Source organism: Polychytrium aggregatum, assembly GCF_025602895.1.
Source record: "Polychytrium aggregatum strain JEL109 chromosome Unknown BJ171scaffold_17, whole genome shotgun sequence".
Taxonomy (NCBI): Eukaryota; Fungi; Chytridiomycota; class Chytridiomycetes; order Polychytriales; genus Polychytrium; species Polychytrium aggregatum.
The window spans coordinates 357291-374222 of NW_026516219.1; the positions used below are offsets into that span (position 1 = coordinate 357291).

The 16932-nt window shown below is 58.4% G+C and overlaps 7 protein-coding genes across 7 annotated transcripts; 1 reads left to right on the plus strand and 6 right to left on the minus strand.

Annotated features, from left to right (window-relative positions):
- Window positions 1-592: 592 nt before the first annotated feature.
- BJ171DRAFT_423724 (ankyrin repeat-containing domain protein) lies at window positions 593-1659 on the minus strand (the record flags this gene model as incomplete). Its single annotated transcript, XM_053107618.1, has 2 exons — window positions 593-1100; window positions 1355-1659. The coding sequence occupies 2 exons, from the start codon at window positions 1657-1659 to the stop codon at window positions 593-595; spliced, it is 813 nt and encodes a 270-aa protein (XP_052966927.1).
- Window positions 1660-2323: 664 nt separating this feature from the next.
- BJ171DRAFT_567876 (uncharacterized protein) lies at window positions 2324-4047 on the minus strand. The gene is made up of 2 exons (XM_053113494.1): window positions 3743-4047; window positions 2324-3580 (listed from the first exon to the last, which is right to left on the minus strand). The coding sequence occupies exon 2, from the start codon at window positions 3574-3576 to the stop codon at window positions 2395-2397; it is 1182 nt and encodes a 393-aa protein (XP_052966928.1). The 5' UTR covers window positions 3577-3580; window positions 3743-4047; the 3' UTR covers window positions 2324-2394.
- Window positions 4048-4280: 233 nt separating this feature from the next.
- Window positions 4281-6276, minus strand: BJ171DRAFT_503833 (apolipo protein O-domain-containing protein). The gene is made up of 6 exons (XM_053110899.1): window positions 6137-6276; window positions 5806-5964; window positions 5546-5626; window positions 5284-5377; window positions 5017-5115; window positions 4281-4808 (listed from the first exon to the last, which is right to left on the minus strand). Exons 1-6 carry the CDS (start codon window positions 6155-6157, stop codon window positions 4609-4611), a joined length of 654 nt encoding a protein of 217 aa, XP_052966929.1. The 5' UTR covers window positions 6158-6276; the 3' UTR covers window positions 4281-4608.
- Window positions 6277-6565: 289 nt separating this feature from the next.
- BJ171DRAFT_503834 (uncharacterized protein) lies at window positions 6566-8273 on the minus strand. Its single transcript, XM_053110900.1, has 3 exons — window positions 8207-8273; window positions 7691-7760; window positions 6566-7498 (listed from the first exon to the last, which is right to left on the minus strand). The coding sequence occupies exons 1-3, from the start codon at window positions 8207-8209 to the stop codon at window positions 6660-6662; spliced, it is 912 nt and encodes a 303-aa protein (XP_052966930.1). The 5' UTR covers window positions 8210-8273; the 3' UTR covers window positions 6566-6659.
- Window positions 8274-8437: 164 nt separating this feature from the next.
- On the plus strand, window positions 8438-9848 carry BJ171DRAFT_503837 (putative 60S ribosomal protein L14). Its single transcript, XM_053110901.1, has 4 exons — window positions 8438-8498; window positions 9144-9242; window positions 9363-9608; window positions 9708-9848. Exons 1-4 carry the CDS (start codon window positions 8496-8498, stop codon window positions 9765-9767), a joined length of 408 nt encoding a protein of 135 aa, XP_052966931.1. The 5' UTR covers window positions 8438-8495; the 3' UTR covers window positions 9768-9848.
- A 319-nt stretch (window positions 9849-10167) lies between these two features.
- Window positions 10168-13190, minus strand: BJ171DRAFT_423802 (P-loop containing nucleoside triphosphate hydrolase protein; the record flags this gene model as incomplete). Its single annotated transcript, XM_053107623.1, has 8 exons — window positions 10168-10385; window positions 10517-10843; window positions 11016-11270; window positions 11480-11757; window positions 11872-11945; window positions 12068-12152; window positions 12336-12538; window positions 12804-13190. The coding sequence occupies 8 exons, from the start codon at window positions 13188-13190 to the stop codon at window positions 10168-10170; spliced, it is 1827 nt and encodes a 608-aa protein (XP_052966932.1).
- Window positions 13191-15286: 2096 nt separating this feature from the next.
- On the minus strand, window positions 15287-16754 carry BJ171DRAFT_567880 (ribosomal protein L17). Its single transcript, XM_053113495.1, has 3 exons — window positions 16500-16754; window positions 16214-16267; window positions 15287-16101 (listed from the first exon to the last, which is right to left on the minus strand). The coding sequence occupies exons 1-3, from the start codon at window positions 16653-16655 to the stop codon at window positions 15505-15507; spliced, it is 807 nt and encodes a 268-aa protein (XP_052966933.1). The 5' UTR covers window positions 16656-16754; the 3' UTR covers window positions 15287-15504.
- Window positions 16755-16932: the final 178 nt, after the last annotated feature.

Consider the following 16932-nt stretch of genomic DNA (forward strand, 5'->3'; position numbering starts at 1 on the left):
GAAGTTTTTGAAGAACGTTGGATGCTGGTTGCCGATCTCGACAAGGGCGCTTTCAGGGAAGAGCGCCTAATGAAAATGAAAGCAAGTGCGATCAGCATAGGGACAGATCGCGGCAGCGAAGGAGCTGCCAGGATGACACATGGCAAGAAAAGCAGTTCAACCCAAAGGACACCGACGAGCCCATGCAGCTCAGATGAGAACTTGGACTGGACATAAGGAGCTGCACAGAGAGTGGCCGAAGCAGGAAAGACCACAGGCAAAACCGCAACAAACCAAGCAACAGCTACAGCTTCGTTCATTCTAAGGAGACACAGCAACGCAGATCGCCGCCCGAGCTGGAGAGCCGCGGTCGATGCTGTCGCTGATGGTCCGTGAGCAGTCGTACTGGATACACACCTGGATGCCGCTCTGGGCGAGTGTCACTTCTTCAAAGGCTTGGAGGACGTCAGGGTGCGTCTGTCCGTACTGCAAGGCAGTCCAGCCGTGGTTGTCCGTGAGCATGTAGTTGGCATTGAACTGGAGGAGAGTGCGGACGACCTGGGCATGCCCATCGCGCGCTGGCGAAGGGAAGGACGAGGGACGCATATTCATGTTAGCGCCAGCAACATGGCCGCTGTCCAGGATGCTGCGGGGACAGTCGACAGGAACTTCCCCCCCCCGGACAACCGTCGAAGCATCCAGACAACCGTCGAAGCATCCAGACAAGCGCCGAACCATCCAGACAAGTGTCGGACAACCGGCGATATTGACAAAATGCAAGAGTCAGAGGGGGTGTTGGCTGCTTACCGGCATACATCAGCGCCGTCGCTCCGTTCTTGTCCTGTCGGTCCGGATCCAGGCCCGCCTCCATCAGAATGCGGACGAGGATTTCCTTGCCCAGATAGGACACCAAGCAGAGCGGCGTGATGCCCCGGAGGAACGGTCCGTCCTGGGGCTTGTTCCAGATGTCTTCGAAACTGATGCGCTGCTTCGATGTGTGGTTGAGAAGGAGACGGATGCAGTCGATGTGGACCGGCTGGCATTCGGTGATCTCGTTGTAGTTGGTGCGGGTGATCAGCATTACATCGCTGGAGCCGTATATGGCGCAGACGACTGCCGTTCTGGAGTTGCAGGCAGGAAAGTGGCCCCGAGCAGGGCAAATGTCAACGGCCGGTTAGTTGGATGCCAGTCGGGGGAGTCGCTGCGGCCTCTGGAGCCGCATTGCAGCGAGCGCAAATTCTCAAGGCTGGCTCGGGTTTGCAGAGGGATATCTGCCTGATCGCTTGGCTGATGAAGCAAGAAACGGGCCACTCGACGATCCACTGCTGCAGTCAGCCGATCGCAAGTAGCCGAGTCCAACCCTGCCCCAGCTTACCTGCCCTTGGAGTCTCGGCGGTTGACCTGGGCGCCGTTTTCCAGCAGCAGCTGGACCATCTCCAGATGGCCCCGCATCACAGCGATGTTGAGGGGAAGGGCTCCGTAGACCTCGGGCTCGGCCAAGGACTGCGTGGGAGTGGAAGTTGCGGATGGAGAGAGCTGGGCGATCGAGCACCGTTGAACGGACGACCAGGGAACTCTTGAATTCGGATGCAGTCCCGACTGGAGCAGCTCGGAGGCTGCTGCCACGTCGTTGCGGAAGGCTGCATCGCAGAGGGTAGTGCATGGGGCGTCTGCGAGCATGACTGGAGCCTGGGCTGCGACTGACGCTGAAGCAAGAGTAGTGGAGGCGATGGGGGACAAGCACCGGATGGAAGCAGAGCCTCGGAGACAGGACGGTTCAGGACGTCGGGGCCGCGAGAGCAGGATGTCTGGCCAAGGCGAGACGGCGAGACGGCGGCGCTTTCGGGGCCAAGGGAGCGATGGCAGAAAAAGAAAACCTCGGGCAGCGGCATCGCTGGTGGAGCGAGTTGTGTTCAGGCCCGAGATGGACAAAGCGCTGGGCCCACCGCTGCGAGACAGCAGTGCCGGACAGCGGCCGAGACCACCGACACAGTCCGCACAGCAGGACGCCGTCAACGGAGCCGGTGCGATAGTCAGAGGAGCCCGGCGATCGTTGCCGAGCAGGACTTCGGCGGACCGCATATGTTAAGCGAGGGGTGCGCCTGGGTTGATGGGCGGTCCCATCCCGCTGCAACGGCCCTTGCCAAACAAGGTTGGTTGCTGCTGCACTGGGATGCAGGGTCCTGGCTGTGGGTGGGGCGAGTACCGTGGGGCGAAGCTGCTGGTGCAACTGCCCTCCCACACACCCGCCTGCCGGCCTGAATCGCAGCCTCGCGGGCGGATGAGCATGTTGAATATGTTTTGCCAGCCCAGGTGTTCGCACTGAAACGGGCTGGATGAATGCGTGTGTATTCCCCCATCAAAATGACGCTGCGGCGCCCTGTTTCATCTGGGCCCCAGCCTGCACATCAGCACCTAGCCAAAGTAAAGCCGAATGCACTGCTTCTGCTTGAAGGCCGAGCGACAGCAGGGGCAGAATCGCGTGCTCCCGCTTCCGACAGTGAAGAGGTAGTCGACGCACTCGACGCAGAGAACATGTCCACAAGGCAGTGCCTTGTTCATGCCGAGCTGCTTCTCGCCAAAGCAGATGGGGCAAAATATGTGGGGGGTCTGTCTGTCCGAGCAGTCGACGATACTCCTGCGCGGCGATTCGGGGGCAGGCAAACCCTCGCCCTCAACGACCGGGATTTGAGATTCGTTCAGTACTTGGGCAATATCAGTCTCGGCGAGGCTGTGGTGAACCGACGGCGGTGTGTGATCGTCGGAATCATCCGTCAACTCCGTCGCACGCTGGCCAGAGGGGCTCAAGGAGTCTGAGGATTCAGAGGGATCGGAAACGTTAGGAAGGCCCGATGGATTGCGGGCAAAGCTCGCGTGGTGGGGGCTTGAGAGCGACTCTCCATTCGCATTGGTCCACGCCGCCGAGACGTTCGACAGCGTCCGAGAGAACGAGAGAGCGACGGTATCGAGGGCCAGCGAGAATCCCAGAGCGATCGAGCGAAGTGTCGACTCGGCGGGTGGCTCGGCATCGCCAGCATTCTCACGGAGGTGTTGAGGGAGGGAGGATACGCGCGGCGGGATGTACGGCGGACGCTGTGACATTCGGATGGACGGTCTCTGCGAGCCCGGATCCGCTTGCGGAGCGGCGTGCGATACGGTTCTCACGGACAGGGGCGGTGCCGATTTCGTGCCGGAGGAGCAGCGATGGGTTTGGGCCGTGCTTTCATGAACATGGGATTCCGACATACTTGACTGGCGCCGCTCGGGGCAGGGGCTGGACAAACGACGCTCGGCAGGCCAGCTGGATCGACAGCGAGACGGCCCGGGCTGTAGAGAAGGGCTTTCGGTATTACCGCGTTCGTGCGGATGTTGCTCTAGCTGCCCCGGCTTGACCAAGGCCTGATCATGATGGGCAGTGGTCCTGCGATCCAGAGGCGGCCCTGCTGTTTCGGTGAGCCGGTGCTCATGTTGGCCCCGGCCAGAGGTGCTGCAGCTGGAACTGTGATCAGCAAAAGCCGATTCGACCACGGACGGAATGGCCATATCCTCGACGATCGCCAAGTTTGAACCGCGGTCACAGTGCAGGGCTTGATCCATTTTGCTGTTCCGGGCGAGCCATATGCCAGAGGGCGAACCAATGTCAGACGACCACAACCACATAATCGAGATCCGAATGGGATCACGCACCCCTCAAAGCCACGCATCAAGCGATCGGGCATGGCACGAGATCAATAGTCGACTGCTTCAAATGCAGAGTCGTCACCTGCGGTATATGGGTATGCACTTCGGACAGCCCGATCAAACGAAGCACACCGGAGGAGTCGACAGCCGGGCTAGCTAGAAGTTGTGGGTCAGTCCCAAGAGTTGCGGTCTCGACGCATCCAGCCGAGCCTGGGTTTTATGTCGATCTGGCCGAGCCATGAGGGCAGTCTCCGACCATGGCCCCGGAGCAGCGCTTCCCTTCGTCCCCGAGCCGTGAGAAAGGGGCAAGGCGGAGTGCCTTCCGACCCACGCAAACGAGCTGGCTGCGACGGATACCGCGGATGAGGTGTGCGAGTCGTATGGTCGTCTGTCACTGCGACATGAAGCCAACGGCGGCTTGGCGACGGCAGTGGCATAGATGTAGGCGGTGTGGAGGTGTGGTCCCTCAAAACCATGATCCGATCGCAGTGATGCGATCCTGCGAGCTGCAAGCTGTGACCGGGTGCAAGCTGCGTCTGATCATGTCAGCTGGGGTCCCAGCCGGCCCAAGTGTGATCCGATGAAGCGGGGGAGGGCGGCATGATGCCACCTCAGCACCTGTCGACAATACAGTTTTGGCGATTTCGCCATTGATGCAGTTGTTTGGAAGCCGAGCGACACCAGTTCACACCAGTCGATACAGCCTGACTGCTCTTGCGTAGCGATAGCCGTTGCCGCCGGTGTAATATTCTATTGCCCATTGCAAGGATGCAGCCGGCAGTACGGATATCCGGCATGGCATACCACACAGATCTCACACTTGCAAAGCTGACGAGCTGTCTTGCTTTCGCTTTGATAGACGATATCTTGAACACCCGAGCGAAGGATCGCCATGGGAGCTGGAGTGCGACTACCCTCCACACACAATTCTGCAACAAAGGTGCTCTATCACTTGTCCTTTCCAATGCCGAGCCATTCGTAGGCGTTCGACAGGGATTGTGAGAACTGCTCCGTTGTCTTGGATAGAGAAATGTTGGGAAGCTGGATGCCGCCCTTGGCGAAAATGTTGCGTGTCGTCAAGGGATACCAGTAGACGAACGATCCGGCTGCCAAAGCAAGGGGCGCGGCGATGCGAACGCCGAGAGATCCTAGAGAGGAGAAACAAGCGCACAATACGACGGGATAGCCGCCCGCCCCACAATAAGAAGATAGAGCAGGCAGAAGGTGAACGCAGATCGATGTGAGAAATCAGGACCGTGTGAGGATTTGGACAACGGGGATGGCGCTGACTGGCTTGAGCCTGTCGAAGCGACGGCAATCCTTGTCCCAGACAGTGCAGAAAGGGAAGGGGCTTACTCTTGTTGGCGATGATCGATCCCGCGAATGTCGATATAGTCACGTAGAGAGCACCAGGAAGAAACTTTTCGTCCGGATGCACAAAGGTGGCCAGATTGTCTGGGGGTGGGCAAGGTCGGTGGATCGGGAGAAGGTCGTCAGCCATGCCAACACGAATAGGGACCAGCGGCACTATGAATCGATGGGAAGCTGAAATATGCAGCAAGATGCACCATAGGAATACAGGGCTTGGTGAGGGCACAGAGACAACGAGGGGGTCGTGCTTACTTCTCACAGATCGCTCAACCTGGATCCACTCATCAACGCCCGTCTGGATAGCTGCGCGGGATGTCTTGAATTGGTCCGTGACAAAGAAGCGAGCCTGGGGGGCGAAAAGAACGAAAGGATCTCAGATTAGGCTCGGAAAACGAACCAGGGGATGGAATATCGGTGGAGGGATACGCAGTCCTCGCATGTTCCGGGTTGTAAGTGGATCTTGATGAGGGACCAGGAGACCGAAGGCGGACACAGCAAGAGAATCCTCACCCACCTCGCGAATGGAGAGCTCGATCGACGTGGGTTCATCCACGATTTCGTATCGAGCCTCAGGCTCATCGTATATGGAGAGCACCTGGGAGACGGAGCGATTGCAGAGAGGGTTGGAAAGCCATCCACGAAGGACTCTGCAGTCTGATCTGAGGGGAGCGAGACGCCAAGCACGGGAGCAGCAATACAGCCCGTCGAAGGACATGTGTCGCCGGTCCGATAGATGACTTCTTTGCCCGCAGTCATGAAGGGGGCCCAGCCTACTTTTTTCGCAGGAACAAACGAGGCACTCGAAGGAGAATCGGCGGGGGCCGAGGTGGCGGAGGACTCGGCATAGATTCCTGCGGAGGGGTACAGGGCGTAGAGGGATGCCGATCCGACGAGCAGAGCCGAGACAGGGATGGCGACCGAGCGCGAGGCAAGCTGATTGTTAGGAAAAGAGAGCGTGAGAGAGGAGTAAGTGCATGCGCAGATCATGCCAGAAGGCAGACCCAGAGCCTGGTTTGGCTGTGAATGGATACGCAGCCACAGATTGCACCGAGAGAATATGAGGGCAGAACGACATTGTGATGAAATGCAGCGAGCAAAGCCCTACTCTAGCGGCCGACGATGCCATGACGATCGGTGGACGGGAGATGGGCTTGGTCTGGATGTTCGACAGCGACAGCTTGATGCAGCGACAGAGGCCAAAAGACGAGCCGGCTGTTTTGCGCTCTGCTGGACGCGAAACGTGACTGGCTCGGTGTGGCTTGTGCGGGCGAGTTGCTGGTGTGATGCTGGAACTGATGGGATGCGGGGACGATCCTGCCGGAAGTGCTGGGATGGTGCTGGGATGGTGCTGGGATGCCCAATGTCGTCACTGGGATGCGGCAGATCCATGCCCGAACTCGCCTCCTCCATGTTCATCGAGGATGAGGGATGCAACGATGAGCTAAACGACCCCCCAATGTCCGCCCATACCCAGCATCCCGCAGACAGCCCCCGCACGGAAGGGGCTGCAAACTGCCCAAAGGCAGAGAAAGTATTTGATGTATCTGGCGATCATGGTCGATCGAGCCTCTTTATTCTTCACACATGGATACACCAAGTAGCACGCACGCACGGAGCGCGGGATCGATTTACTCGTCGTCCTCGGCAGAGGCAAGCTTGCGGTGGAAGGCAGCCAGCTTCTGCTTGACGGTGTCGCGGCGCTGCTTGAGGTTGCGGCGGTGGGACTTGAAGGACTTGGAGCGCTTCTTCTCCTGCTCGCTGAGAACGTAGTCGGACTTCTTGGGGGTGGGATCCTCACGGATCTTCTCGTGGGCCTCGGTGTACATGTCCTCGATGTCCTCGGCGGTGACACCCTTCTCGATGAAGCGAGAGAACTGCTTGTTGTAGGCCTCCTCATCTTCCTCAAGGAGGTACTCCATGTACTCCGAGACGTGGATACCGAAGATGTAGTTGCGGAGAACCTCGGCATCGAGGGACTTGGCGTCCTTGTCGTAGCCGGGGAAGCGCTGCTCGGAGTGGGGAATGGCGAGGCCACCATCGACAGCACCCTTCAGAGCACCAAAGATACGAGAGCCGGTGGTGGTGGGGCGGAGACCGACATCGAGGAAGGCCCTGAAGGGCTTGGGTCCGTCGTCGACGGGCTCAACCTCGTACTTCTCACCGTTGATCTCCTCGTTACCGGGGTAGTGCTTGTCAAGACCAAGCTTCTGCAGGACACGGCGAGCCAGGAGCAGGCCAGTGGCGTAGGCAGCAGCGTAGTTGGTCAGACCGACCTCGACGCCGTAGTTGGGGAGCTCGTGGGAGTAAGCGGCAGCAAGGACGACATCGCCGGTGATCTTGGCGTAGACGATCTGGGTGATGATGTCCTTGTTGGTGAGACGGACAACCATGCGGTACTTGGGCGAGTTGTACTTGTTCTTGGCCTGGGTCACGAGGCGCTTGCGGGCATAGTAGTCAGTCTTGCCCTCTGTTCCGGCGGATGGATCGCGTTAGATTTGATTGCGCCATGACGGGCCGCCGCCAGCACCCGCACACGCTCAACGATCAGATAGGGGCGAAATGTAGTCTACACGATGTTTCAGATGAACTAAGACTAATAAATTGGTAGCATCATGTTGTGAGCTCGGGGCCAGGATCGGCGCCAGACGAAGCAACGTACCACGGCGTCTGCGGTACTTGGTCTGGTAACGCTTGTAGTAAGCCTTGTTCTTGACAACCTTGACGAAGGGCTGTGGACATCGGCACGAAACATTAGGAGGGACGCGAGAGAATCGGGCTGCACGTCTCTGGGTCGCTGATGCATCCGCCCATCCGTCCATCCGTCCATGGCTATTGGCGGGGATTCAGTGGAATTGATGTGTGTTCATCACAAGAATCAGGTGAACTAAGCTTTGTTTCCGCATCATCATCGCTGCCTGTGTCGACCGAGCCATGTCCGCAGATCGAAATAGCTTCGACTGGCGTGCTTGGCTCGCACGAGCCAAGCCAGACGCGCGCTGTCCAGTTGCGAGGAATCGAGTCCAAGTTCTGCAGCCATTGGGACGGGCGGATGGATGGATGGGATGGACGCATCGATGCACGGAAAGATAGATAGATAGATGGATGGATGGATGCACGGATAGATGGATGGATGGATGGATGGATGCGCATCCGATCATGTCGCGGCTTCACCTACCATGGCGGCGGCTTAAACCCTGAAGAGGATTTGTGTGAAAGTGGAGAGAGGAAGAGGAGGATCCGACATGGCGCATTCCTGGGGCTGCCGATATCGAGCGAGAGCAGGTCAGCAGCGCTGCTGGGGGAAGGGTTGCGTGCGACGCGCTTGCGCCACGCGCCCTGTCGCGGCGCCTTGCCCGCCTGGGGGCATACGGGGCGTGCGAGTCGGCAGCACATGTCGAATTCCCTCCTCTCACTATTCGGGTCATATCTGTAATCTACGGGTCCCAACACACCACCAAGCCATAATGGTCAGTACCGCGATGCACACTGCGGCATCCATCCATCCATTCATCCATCCATCCATCCATTCATCCATCCATCCATCTATCCGTGCATCCATCTATCCATCCGTGCATCCATCTATCCATCGGTCCGCCCGCCGGTCCATCCAAGCTGCCGCCGTCCCAAGCACCACCTGCCTATCAGCTTTCAACCCAGTTCGCCAACGGCGACTTCAGGATCGACCGACTCGGCAAATGCGGCCCTCTCCGGCTGTGGCTGCATCCGGAACAGGACTTTGTAGCGGCACCCGATCTGTCTCAACCTCTAGACTGCAGCCGTCGTGCGTTCGAATCTTGCCGGTCGGCTTGTCATGCAGCGCCGTGAATTGAGGAAATAAGCGCACCGAGCGCGCTCGCATCACTGTCGGTTGCTGGATCATCCGAATGGCATGGACTCTTGCGGGTTGGAATCGATGGCAGGGACCTATCGGATGGACCGAGGCGCTTGGACACGAGAATCGGATTCCCGTCCAAGGGCCGAACGGATGGACAGGAAAGGACAGGAAAGGACAGGACTGGACTGGCTGGCGACCTTCCAACTCGACACTCTTGCTCTCTGGCTGCGTCCAGCGTATCGGATGCTAATCGGTGTGCCTGGTTCTGCATCCACAGTCTCGCAGATACGTTGAAGTCGGCCGTGTCCTCCTGGTCAACACCGGCAAGGAGGCCGGCAACCTCGCCGTTATTGTCGACATCATCGACCACGGCCGTGTAAGTAGCTCGGCATCGCATCGCATCTGGATATCAATTACGGCCCGAAGCCTGTCGCCGTCAAGCATATGACAAGCCTGTGCTGATTCCCAACTCGCCTGTGCATCGGATCTCGGACAGGTCCTCGTCGAAGGCCCCACCGTCAGCCGCCGCGCCCTCGCCCTCAAGCGTGCCAACCTCACCGACATTGTCGTCGCTGACCTGGCCCGTGGTGCCAGCTCTGGTGTCCTCGCCGCTGCCTTGGAGGCTCAGGATATCGAGTCCAAGTGGAAGGAGACTGCTTGGGCCAAGAAGATCGCCAAGCGCGAGGTCCGCGCCAACCTGTCTGACTTTGATCGCTTCAAGCTCCAGCTCGCCCGCAAGGAGGTAAGGCCATCCCAATGCACCTATGCGACGCTGGCCCCGGTCGGCTGAATTGGGTATTCGATCGATATTGACCCCTTTCCTCGTTCCGCCGCAATGCAGAGACGCACCATCGTCAACAAGGAGTTTGCCAAGCTCAAGAAGGCCCAGGCCAAGCAATAAATGCTCTCTTGGTTGATATCTTGTACATTGTGGACGACCCGTGAATACGACTCAATTTAGCGTCATGGACGTTTGGTGTCATCCCCGCTTGCCCGGCTCTGTCCCGCGGAACTCCAATCGTGGTGCGATTTTGGAAAGTGGGCGATTCAGGCAGGCAGGCGTCTGGACTGGTCATTGTCCAGTGCTCATCGTGATCGTTCCTGCGCCAGGATTGGTCTCGGCTCTGGACCCTGTGTGGATGGGGTTGCTGGGCATTTTTCGGGTTGGCAACTGGCCACGATCGAGCCAGTGGCCGTTCAGACATTTGGCGGCTCTTGCATCCATCCCACATTGCGATGTATTGGGGCAATCCGATATGTTGTGGGATGTGGGCTGCTGCCTCCACGGTCCATCTACTCATCTACACATCCACACCCAAGCTCTTCTTGTACTGGCGCACGATGCCATCCTGCACGCCCTCCTTGCCCTCGAATCGGGACAGGGTGCCTCCCTGGCACACCCACACCTCGTTGCAAACGGCGTCCAGGAATCGCTCGTCGTGGGAGACAACGGCAACACCGCCGTTGAAGGCGCGCAGGGCCGAGGCCAGGGCATCGATCGAGTCCATATCCAAATGGTCTGCGGCGATCACAACGACAAATCAAACCGGTGAATCTCACGGAAGCGCCATTTGGGCCATCAACGCAGTCCATGCAATCAACGCAGCCCATGCAGTCAACAACCGCTGTCCGGTTGGGAGCGATACTTACTCGTAGGTTCATCCAGGATCAAAACATGAGGGTTCTGCATCGACATCCAGGCGAATACAACACGGCTCTTTTGGCCGCCAGACAACGTGCCGATTGGCTGCAGCGCAGTCGTGCCCGTCAGCCCATATCGGCCCAGGATGCGCCGGTACTCTTCTTCCGTGAAACCGGGGAACTTTTTCTGCAGGAACTGCACCGAGGAGGCACCGAGCTCGAGCTGATCGACGTGGTGCTGGGAGAACAGAGCGATTCTCAAGCGTCCGTGGCGATGGCAGCGTCCCGATGTGGGCTGAGTCTGGTTGGTCAAGAGGTAAATCATGGTCGATTTACCTACAGCCGATGGTTGACAGAGCAAGCCGGTGAGTTACAAGCTGAGCAAAAACGTGTCCAGACTTGCCAAATGAACATGGAGCCGAGCAGCCGATTGCTCAAGTGCTCGGTAGCAGGTGGCACACCAAACAAATACTGTTGGATCTCTCCGCCCTCCTGGGGTGCGACAGACCTGCGCCGTTGGGGCCGACAATCGCAATCTTCGAGTCCATGCGCAAGTCGAATGAAATGCCCTTGAGAATCGTGCGCGACGAGTTGTATCCAAAGGTGACGTTGTCCATCTGCAGGATGGGCGGAGAAAGCTTCTCGGCCTCGTTGAAGCGGAAGTAGACACTTCCTTCTTCGCCAAGACCCTCCATCTCGTCCTTGGGCGGAGGCTCGAGCGGAGGCAGCTTCTCCAGAATCTTGATTTTGCTCTGCGCCTGGGCTGTGTCGAGCATCCGGCAACGAGTATGATCAGTCAAAATGCCTTTGCAAACTGCAATAGTTGCGGCACCGAGGCGGCGTGCTTGGGATGATTCCACAATCAGCCCAGGCCACCGAGCAGGAGCCAAAACACATTCATCGATCAAACAGGCCACATTCATCGGTCGAACCGGAGCACGTTGATTGGTCAAGCAGGACCATCGCACCGACCTGCTCTCTTGGCATTGTACCGCCAGCGATCGATAAAGTCTTGCAGATGCTTGCGGTACTGAACCTGGGCCTCGTATTCGCGGAGCTGGTTCTTGACACGCTCGGCTCGAGTCGAGACAAACGACGAGAAATTACCGCGGTAAGGCTCCAGGATGCAGCTTGTCAGGTGAATGACGTCCGTAGCCACTGCATCCAGGAACGATCGATCGTGCGAGACCACCAGGAGCGTGGCGTTCCAGTTCTGGAAATAGTTCTCGAGCCACACAACGGCAGGGAAACTGATACGACGCAGCCGTCAGTCAACTCGGTCTCTCCACACGATGAGCAATCGCCCCTGCCCTGCTGCAATTCATCGGTCACGGGCAGTGTGCACGCGAAAGCGACTGACTTACTCCAAAAAGTTGGTGACTTCATCGGCAAGCAGCAAGTCCGGGCGACAGAAGAGCGCGCGGGCGAGGGCAAGTCGCTGTATTCAAACAATATAGTGTTAAATAACGTCGGCCCGCATCGTTCCAGTTGCGAGCGAATATGGGCGGCGACAATCTCCTCGGGAACAGCAGCGGCGCGTCTATTTCGCCCTGTCCTCACCATTCTCCAGCCACCACTAAAGGTTTTGGTGGCTGCTTTCTGTTGATCTGGGCTGAACCCTAATCCGTTCAAGATCGCCGCGGCCCTGTGAGCGCGACATGGTTCCAGTATGAGTCAATCAGCTGGTGGCGATGGGGCAGCATTTAGCCATTCCCCGGTCCTCGCCGGCAGTCGGGATGCTAAGGGCCCGTGACTGCTAAGAAACAATCTGCCGGCTGTCCGAGCAGAGAGAAAGCACGGCTTGGAAGTGTTCAGCGACAGTGCGTACTTTGACTCGGCCTTGTCGGACTCAATCTCCTCGAGCTTGGCATAGACCGACTTGAGGCGCGACGAGATGAGGGACGATTCCTCTGCAGACAATCCGGGTTTGTTGATCGCCGCCGAGAGCTCCCTCTCCTCCTCCAGAAGCGATTCGCGCTCGACATCAGCCTGCAAGACGGAAAGCAGCGCAGGAGTGCCGTCGCCGTGGATCTAGGATACCGAGGCGGGTACGGTGATTGCGGATGAGCAGAGAGCCGTTAGCGATAGACTGTGTCTGGCAATGCCGTTGTATCTGGTGTCGCCGGACTATCCAGATGCAAGCCGCAACTGCAGCCGCACTCCCGGTAGCTTGCTGTCGCTGCAGCTTTGTCCTTGGTGGCAGACGCAGCGCCGAACACAACCTGTGCCAGCATCATCAACGACCCGATGGCCCAGCATGAAGCGACTACCCACGCGGGAGCCTTGCTCAGCCTACCTCCTGCTCGACGTGCAGCACTCGGATGTGCGACGGAATGAGGAGCTCCTTGTGGGCAATCGCTCGTAGCAGTGTGGATTTACCGGCACCGTTCTTGCCAACGAGGCCGTAGCGCTTGCCACTGGACATGGTCAAGGTGGCATTCAGCAAGATCTTTCGGCCGGCGTAGCTGATGTCAAAGTTCTCGATCTTGATGTCCTTGCTCTTGCTCTCGGACGAGAGCTTCTGCTGGTTGACGATGATCTGCGGCTTGACATCCGGGTTCCACTCGGGAATGGCATCGGGATCATACTGGCCCTTGGCGGCCTTCTTTTTGGCCAGCTTGGCCTCGGCTTTGTTGAGCTTGTCCTGGTCGACGGTGCTCTTGGTCGGGCCCTTGCTGCTCATGGTGTGGCGAATGTCCCCGACTCTGGCCCCGCCCGCGAGTCCAAGTGTGGCCGAGTGCTCGACATTCATGTGGAGGGGAGCATCGCGATCAAGCTTCTGGGGGCCGTGGCTGCTGGTGTCGAGCGAGTGCACCGCCAGGGAGGCGCACAGCTCCTGGATGTCTTCGTCGGAGGCACCCATCTCGGACAGGAGGGGCTCCAGAAAGTCGAGGAGTCCGTCTTCGCCAAGGTCGTTCGTGGGCTCCTGGAAGTAGCCCAGGACGAATTCCAGCAGATCCGACTCGATGCCGGGGGCGGCCTTCTTGATCCGCTTGGAGATGGTGTCAATGTCGGTCATCGTTGTCGCGGGCCACTCTGTGCAGCGCAGGCTGGAGGGGAGGGATTCGGGGACCAGAGCGATGCAGATCGATCCGGAGCCAGAGGCTGCGCCTGTCGCCAGCGAGAAAAAAAGACACGGCTCGCGACGAATGGCGATTGGCCCATTTGTCGCCGCACCCACACCAATGCAGCCATGAGCAAGGGTTGAGTGCACAGGGACCACTCCGGGTCAGTGGGAATCGCATTTCTTGGTCGCATTACTTGGTCGCTGCCCTGGGACTACATCAAGAACAAAAAATCGGTGGGCCGGCTGGGCTCGTTGCCGCCGGCCGGACTGAGGCATGTGCCTGGTGTGAGTGGAGCAGCATCCCACACAGCACCATCGTCTGTCTGCCAAAGCCACGGCCGAGGAGTTACATAGCCAGAGGACAGAGAGTCGTCTGGCCATAGCGCTTGATGCGGTGAGCACTCCGAAGCTCCTCGCAGGTAGGCAAAGTCAGATCGGGCAGTCGTCGGAACCCAGCGGTCTACATTCAACGGACCGCGCGAGCGATCCAACAGTCGCTTCGGGTGCTCGCTCCTTGCCAGATCAAGATCGGCGACATGACGACCAATGCGAATCGCCGTTGTATCAGGCGTCCAGGCCTGAGCCGGGCTGACGGGGCGTTGGCTGTTGTCTCTGGGCCAGCATTGGCGGTCTTGCGTGTCAGCCCAAGTTCCCATGCCATCGCCGAGGGCCGAGGCTGGCGTCGACTGAGCAATGTAGTGGACCAACGCTGGCTGTACCAACATTTGCTGATCAAGGACGGCTGAAACATGCTCGTCAGCGGCCGTAGATGCGCCGGTCATGAGCAAGTGGTTCATTTGACACTGAAAGCAAATATGGAATCGTCAGGGAAGCTAGCCTGGGTATGGGCCGTGTCAGAAACAATCCCACACTTTCTCCCGTGCCAGTATCTACCGCCGACAAGCCGTACATGCATCTCGGTCATTTTCGCCCCGATGCGACCTCTTGAACGTCCAATGTGCTTCTCCGTTCTCCATATCGATTTGTCCGAACGACGAATTCTGGATCGTCTCTGTGGTACCGTCTGAGCTTGATATTCGTCCGAAGGACAGCCTATTGTCTCGATCGTCGCTGACGATCTGTCGACCTCATGTGCAATGAGTCACTTGCCGCTGACACGGGCGCAGCATGGACCGAAGAACTCGCCTGGAATGCGGGATGTGTCTCAGCTCGTGTGCAATATGGCCGTCGCGAGAGTAACCGTGAATGTCCGTGAGCGGCGCAACCCATGAGCTGCGGGCCGATGCCCGGAATGGTGGTTGGATATGGCGATCGTCTGTCATTGAGCGGAATAGATCATGCACAAGCCCGTTTCATGAGCGCCATCGATTAGGGTCATGAAGTACTTGGCACACATCGCCCTTGGCTCGCACCCTGCCACCTGATCGACCACGGGCTCAAACCGTACTCGAGGCCTCGAGGCGACGAGAGGAAGTGGATATCCGCACGCCCAAGTACATCGGGGGTGCATCCTGACACATCACAATGGAGATACTACCGTTGCTCTTCTAGTCTCAGAGCGGACCAAACAAAGATGGCCCTGGACAAACCCATCGCTCACCAGGGGCGAGACGCTGGAATCTCCACTCAGTCTCATGCGCATCACCGCTCCCGATGAGCCTTTCCCGCAGCAACCCTCTGATCCTGCTATGGGTCGGTAGCGGTCTCAGCACTGAAAGACCCTGAACCAAGACAAGCACCGCATAGATGTACTCAAATATGCTGCAACTTGTAGTTCATAGGCGAGGCAGCGCCGTTCGGCTCCTAGTCTGTTGCCAGATCATCGGGGACAGATGTAGGAACTGGCTCCATCGGGTTGAAGCAGCGAAACGGAGCAAAGGCAGATAGCACGAACAGAGATACAAATTCGCGCACACTCAACGCCGCGGGCTGTGATGGTGGGTGCAAGATTGAGCACGTTGTATTCGGTCTACTCCGAGGATGTCCCAGCCTCCTGGGAGCGTCGCAGGGCAGATGCCAGTTTGCGCCCAAGCGCAGCTTCTTGGTAGGCAGCAGCTTCATCGAGATCGGCCTGCAGCTTCTGCTGCTGCTGTCGGACGGCATCCTCCTCGAGTTTCTCGCTCAGGGCCTTTGCACTTTCTTCCTCGGCCACGCGGCCAGCTTGCCACTGTCGTTCCGAATGAAGAAAGTTGTTGAGGATACTCCGAAAGTAGGTCAGCTTTCTCTCCAAATGCCGAATCTCGGACGCCGTCAGATCCTCCCTGGGCGTCAGCTTGGCAAACTCGGTCGGCTCGCCCGTGACAGGATCTCGGATCGAAACCACGGTGCGGTTGTAGCGCTTCAGCTCCAGTTCGCTGATTTGTTCCTGAATCTTCTCCTTGTGCTCTAGCGAGAGCTTGTACACGATGTCGTTGTAGTGCCCAGGGAGCTCCAAGACGGCCAATGGCGCTACGTCGGAGCCCTTGCTTCGGTGCCCGCTTCGCAGGATGCGGCAGTAGTCTCCATCTTGGCTCTGGAAACGGAAAGCGATCGATCCCATCACCTTGGAGACAGTTTGGTCGGGGTCCTGATCGTCGTGTGATGGTTAGCAGGAGCGGAGAGGATGGGGACCGCCAGAGGTCACGATCACTTCGCCCGTGCGAGTGCCGGATGCCGAAGCCGAGAGCGCGGGAACTTACAAACAGAAACTCGCGCAGCTTGGTCTCTTCGCCCTGCTTGGCCCAATCTATACACTAAGAGGCAACAGGCAAGTAGGGTCAGGGTCAGATCGAGGAGCAATGTAAGGTCATGGCTGGGGCAGCCAGTGCCATACGAGATCACTGAATGGGTGCTCTTTTCTTTGAGGGGGGGGGGAGATGGTGATGACGATGGCCATGGCGATGGCGATGAAGATGGCGATGGCAATGAAGATGGCGATGGCAGTGAAGTTGGCGATGGCGATGATGGATTGCAGCGTATACTCACTTGGTCGGCATAGTGTTTGATGAACTTGGCCTTGGCGACGGTGGTCTGGATGCGCTCGTTCAGGAACAGCTGGCTCGTCATGTTGCGGGCGAGACTGGCCCGATGCGAGGGCGTCCGATTCAGCTTCTTTTGCCAGCTCCGGATTCCGTGCTTCATTTCGGCGGCTGCTTGCTGCGATTGCTCGTGTGGTGAGGTGAGGTGTGGTGCTGTCGGCGGGCCGCGATCTGATCCGGCCAGCAAGAAAAAAAGGCACTGCGACCGGGCACGGGTCCTGGCGGCGGCCATGGCACGCAGATGAAAAGCTCATATGCCCTAATGAATTCATATGCGCTGCGGCCCGTTCTGTGCACGCTGTGCCAATGTCACACAGCGATATCGCCACTGCACCGCCACATGGATACCGTCCTGCAAAAGCAGGCGTGGCCAGCGGCAA

Bases quoted from the DNA above. Each gene is read 5' to 3' on its own strand.
- BJ171DRAFT_567876 (XM_053113494.1), bottom strand. From the start codon at position 3,576: ATGGATCAAGCCCTGCACTGTGACCGCGGTTCAAACTTGGCGATCGTC.
- BJ171DRAFT_503833 (XM_053110899.1), bottom strand. From the start codon at position 6,157: ATGGCATCGTCGGCCGCTAGA. The intron at 5,965-6,136 runs GTAGGGCTTTGC...CCTAACAATCAG, and splicing joins TGGCATCGTCGGCCGCTAGA to CTTGCCTCGCGCTCGGTCGC. The intron at 5,627-5,805 runs GTAGGCTGGGCC...TCCGTCTCCCAG, and splicing joins CGTTTGTTCCTGCGAAAAAA to GTGCTCTCCATATACGATGA.
- BJ171DRAFT_503834 (XM_053110900.1), bottom strand. The intron at 7,499-7,690 runs GTACGTTGCTTC...CCGCCGGAACAG, and splicing joins CAAGTACCGCAGACGCCGTG to AGGGCAAGACTGACTACTAT.
- BJ171DRAFT_503837 (XM_053110901.1), top strand. The intron at 9,243-9,362 runs GTAAGTAGCTCG...GATCTCGGACAG, and splicing joins ACATCATCGACCACGGCCGT to GTCCTCGTCGAAGGCCCCAC. The intron at 9,609-9,707 runs GTAAGGCCATCC...GCCGCAATGCAG, and splicing joins TCCAGCTCGCCCGCAAGGAG to AGACGCACCATCGTCAACAA.
- BJ171DRAFT_567880 (XM_053113495.1), bottom strand. From the start codon at position 16,655: ATGAAGCACGGAATCCGGAGCTGGCAAAAGAAGCTGAATCGGACGCCC. The intron at 16,268-16,499 runs GTGAGTATACGC...GTTGCCTCTTAG, and splicing joins TCAAACACTATGCCGACCAA to TGTATAGATTGGGCCAAGCA. The intron at 16,102-16,213 runs GTAAGTTCCCGC...CACGACGATCAG, and splicing joins AGCTGCGCGAGTTTCTGTTT to GACCCCGACCAAACTGTCTC.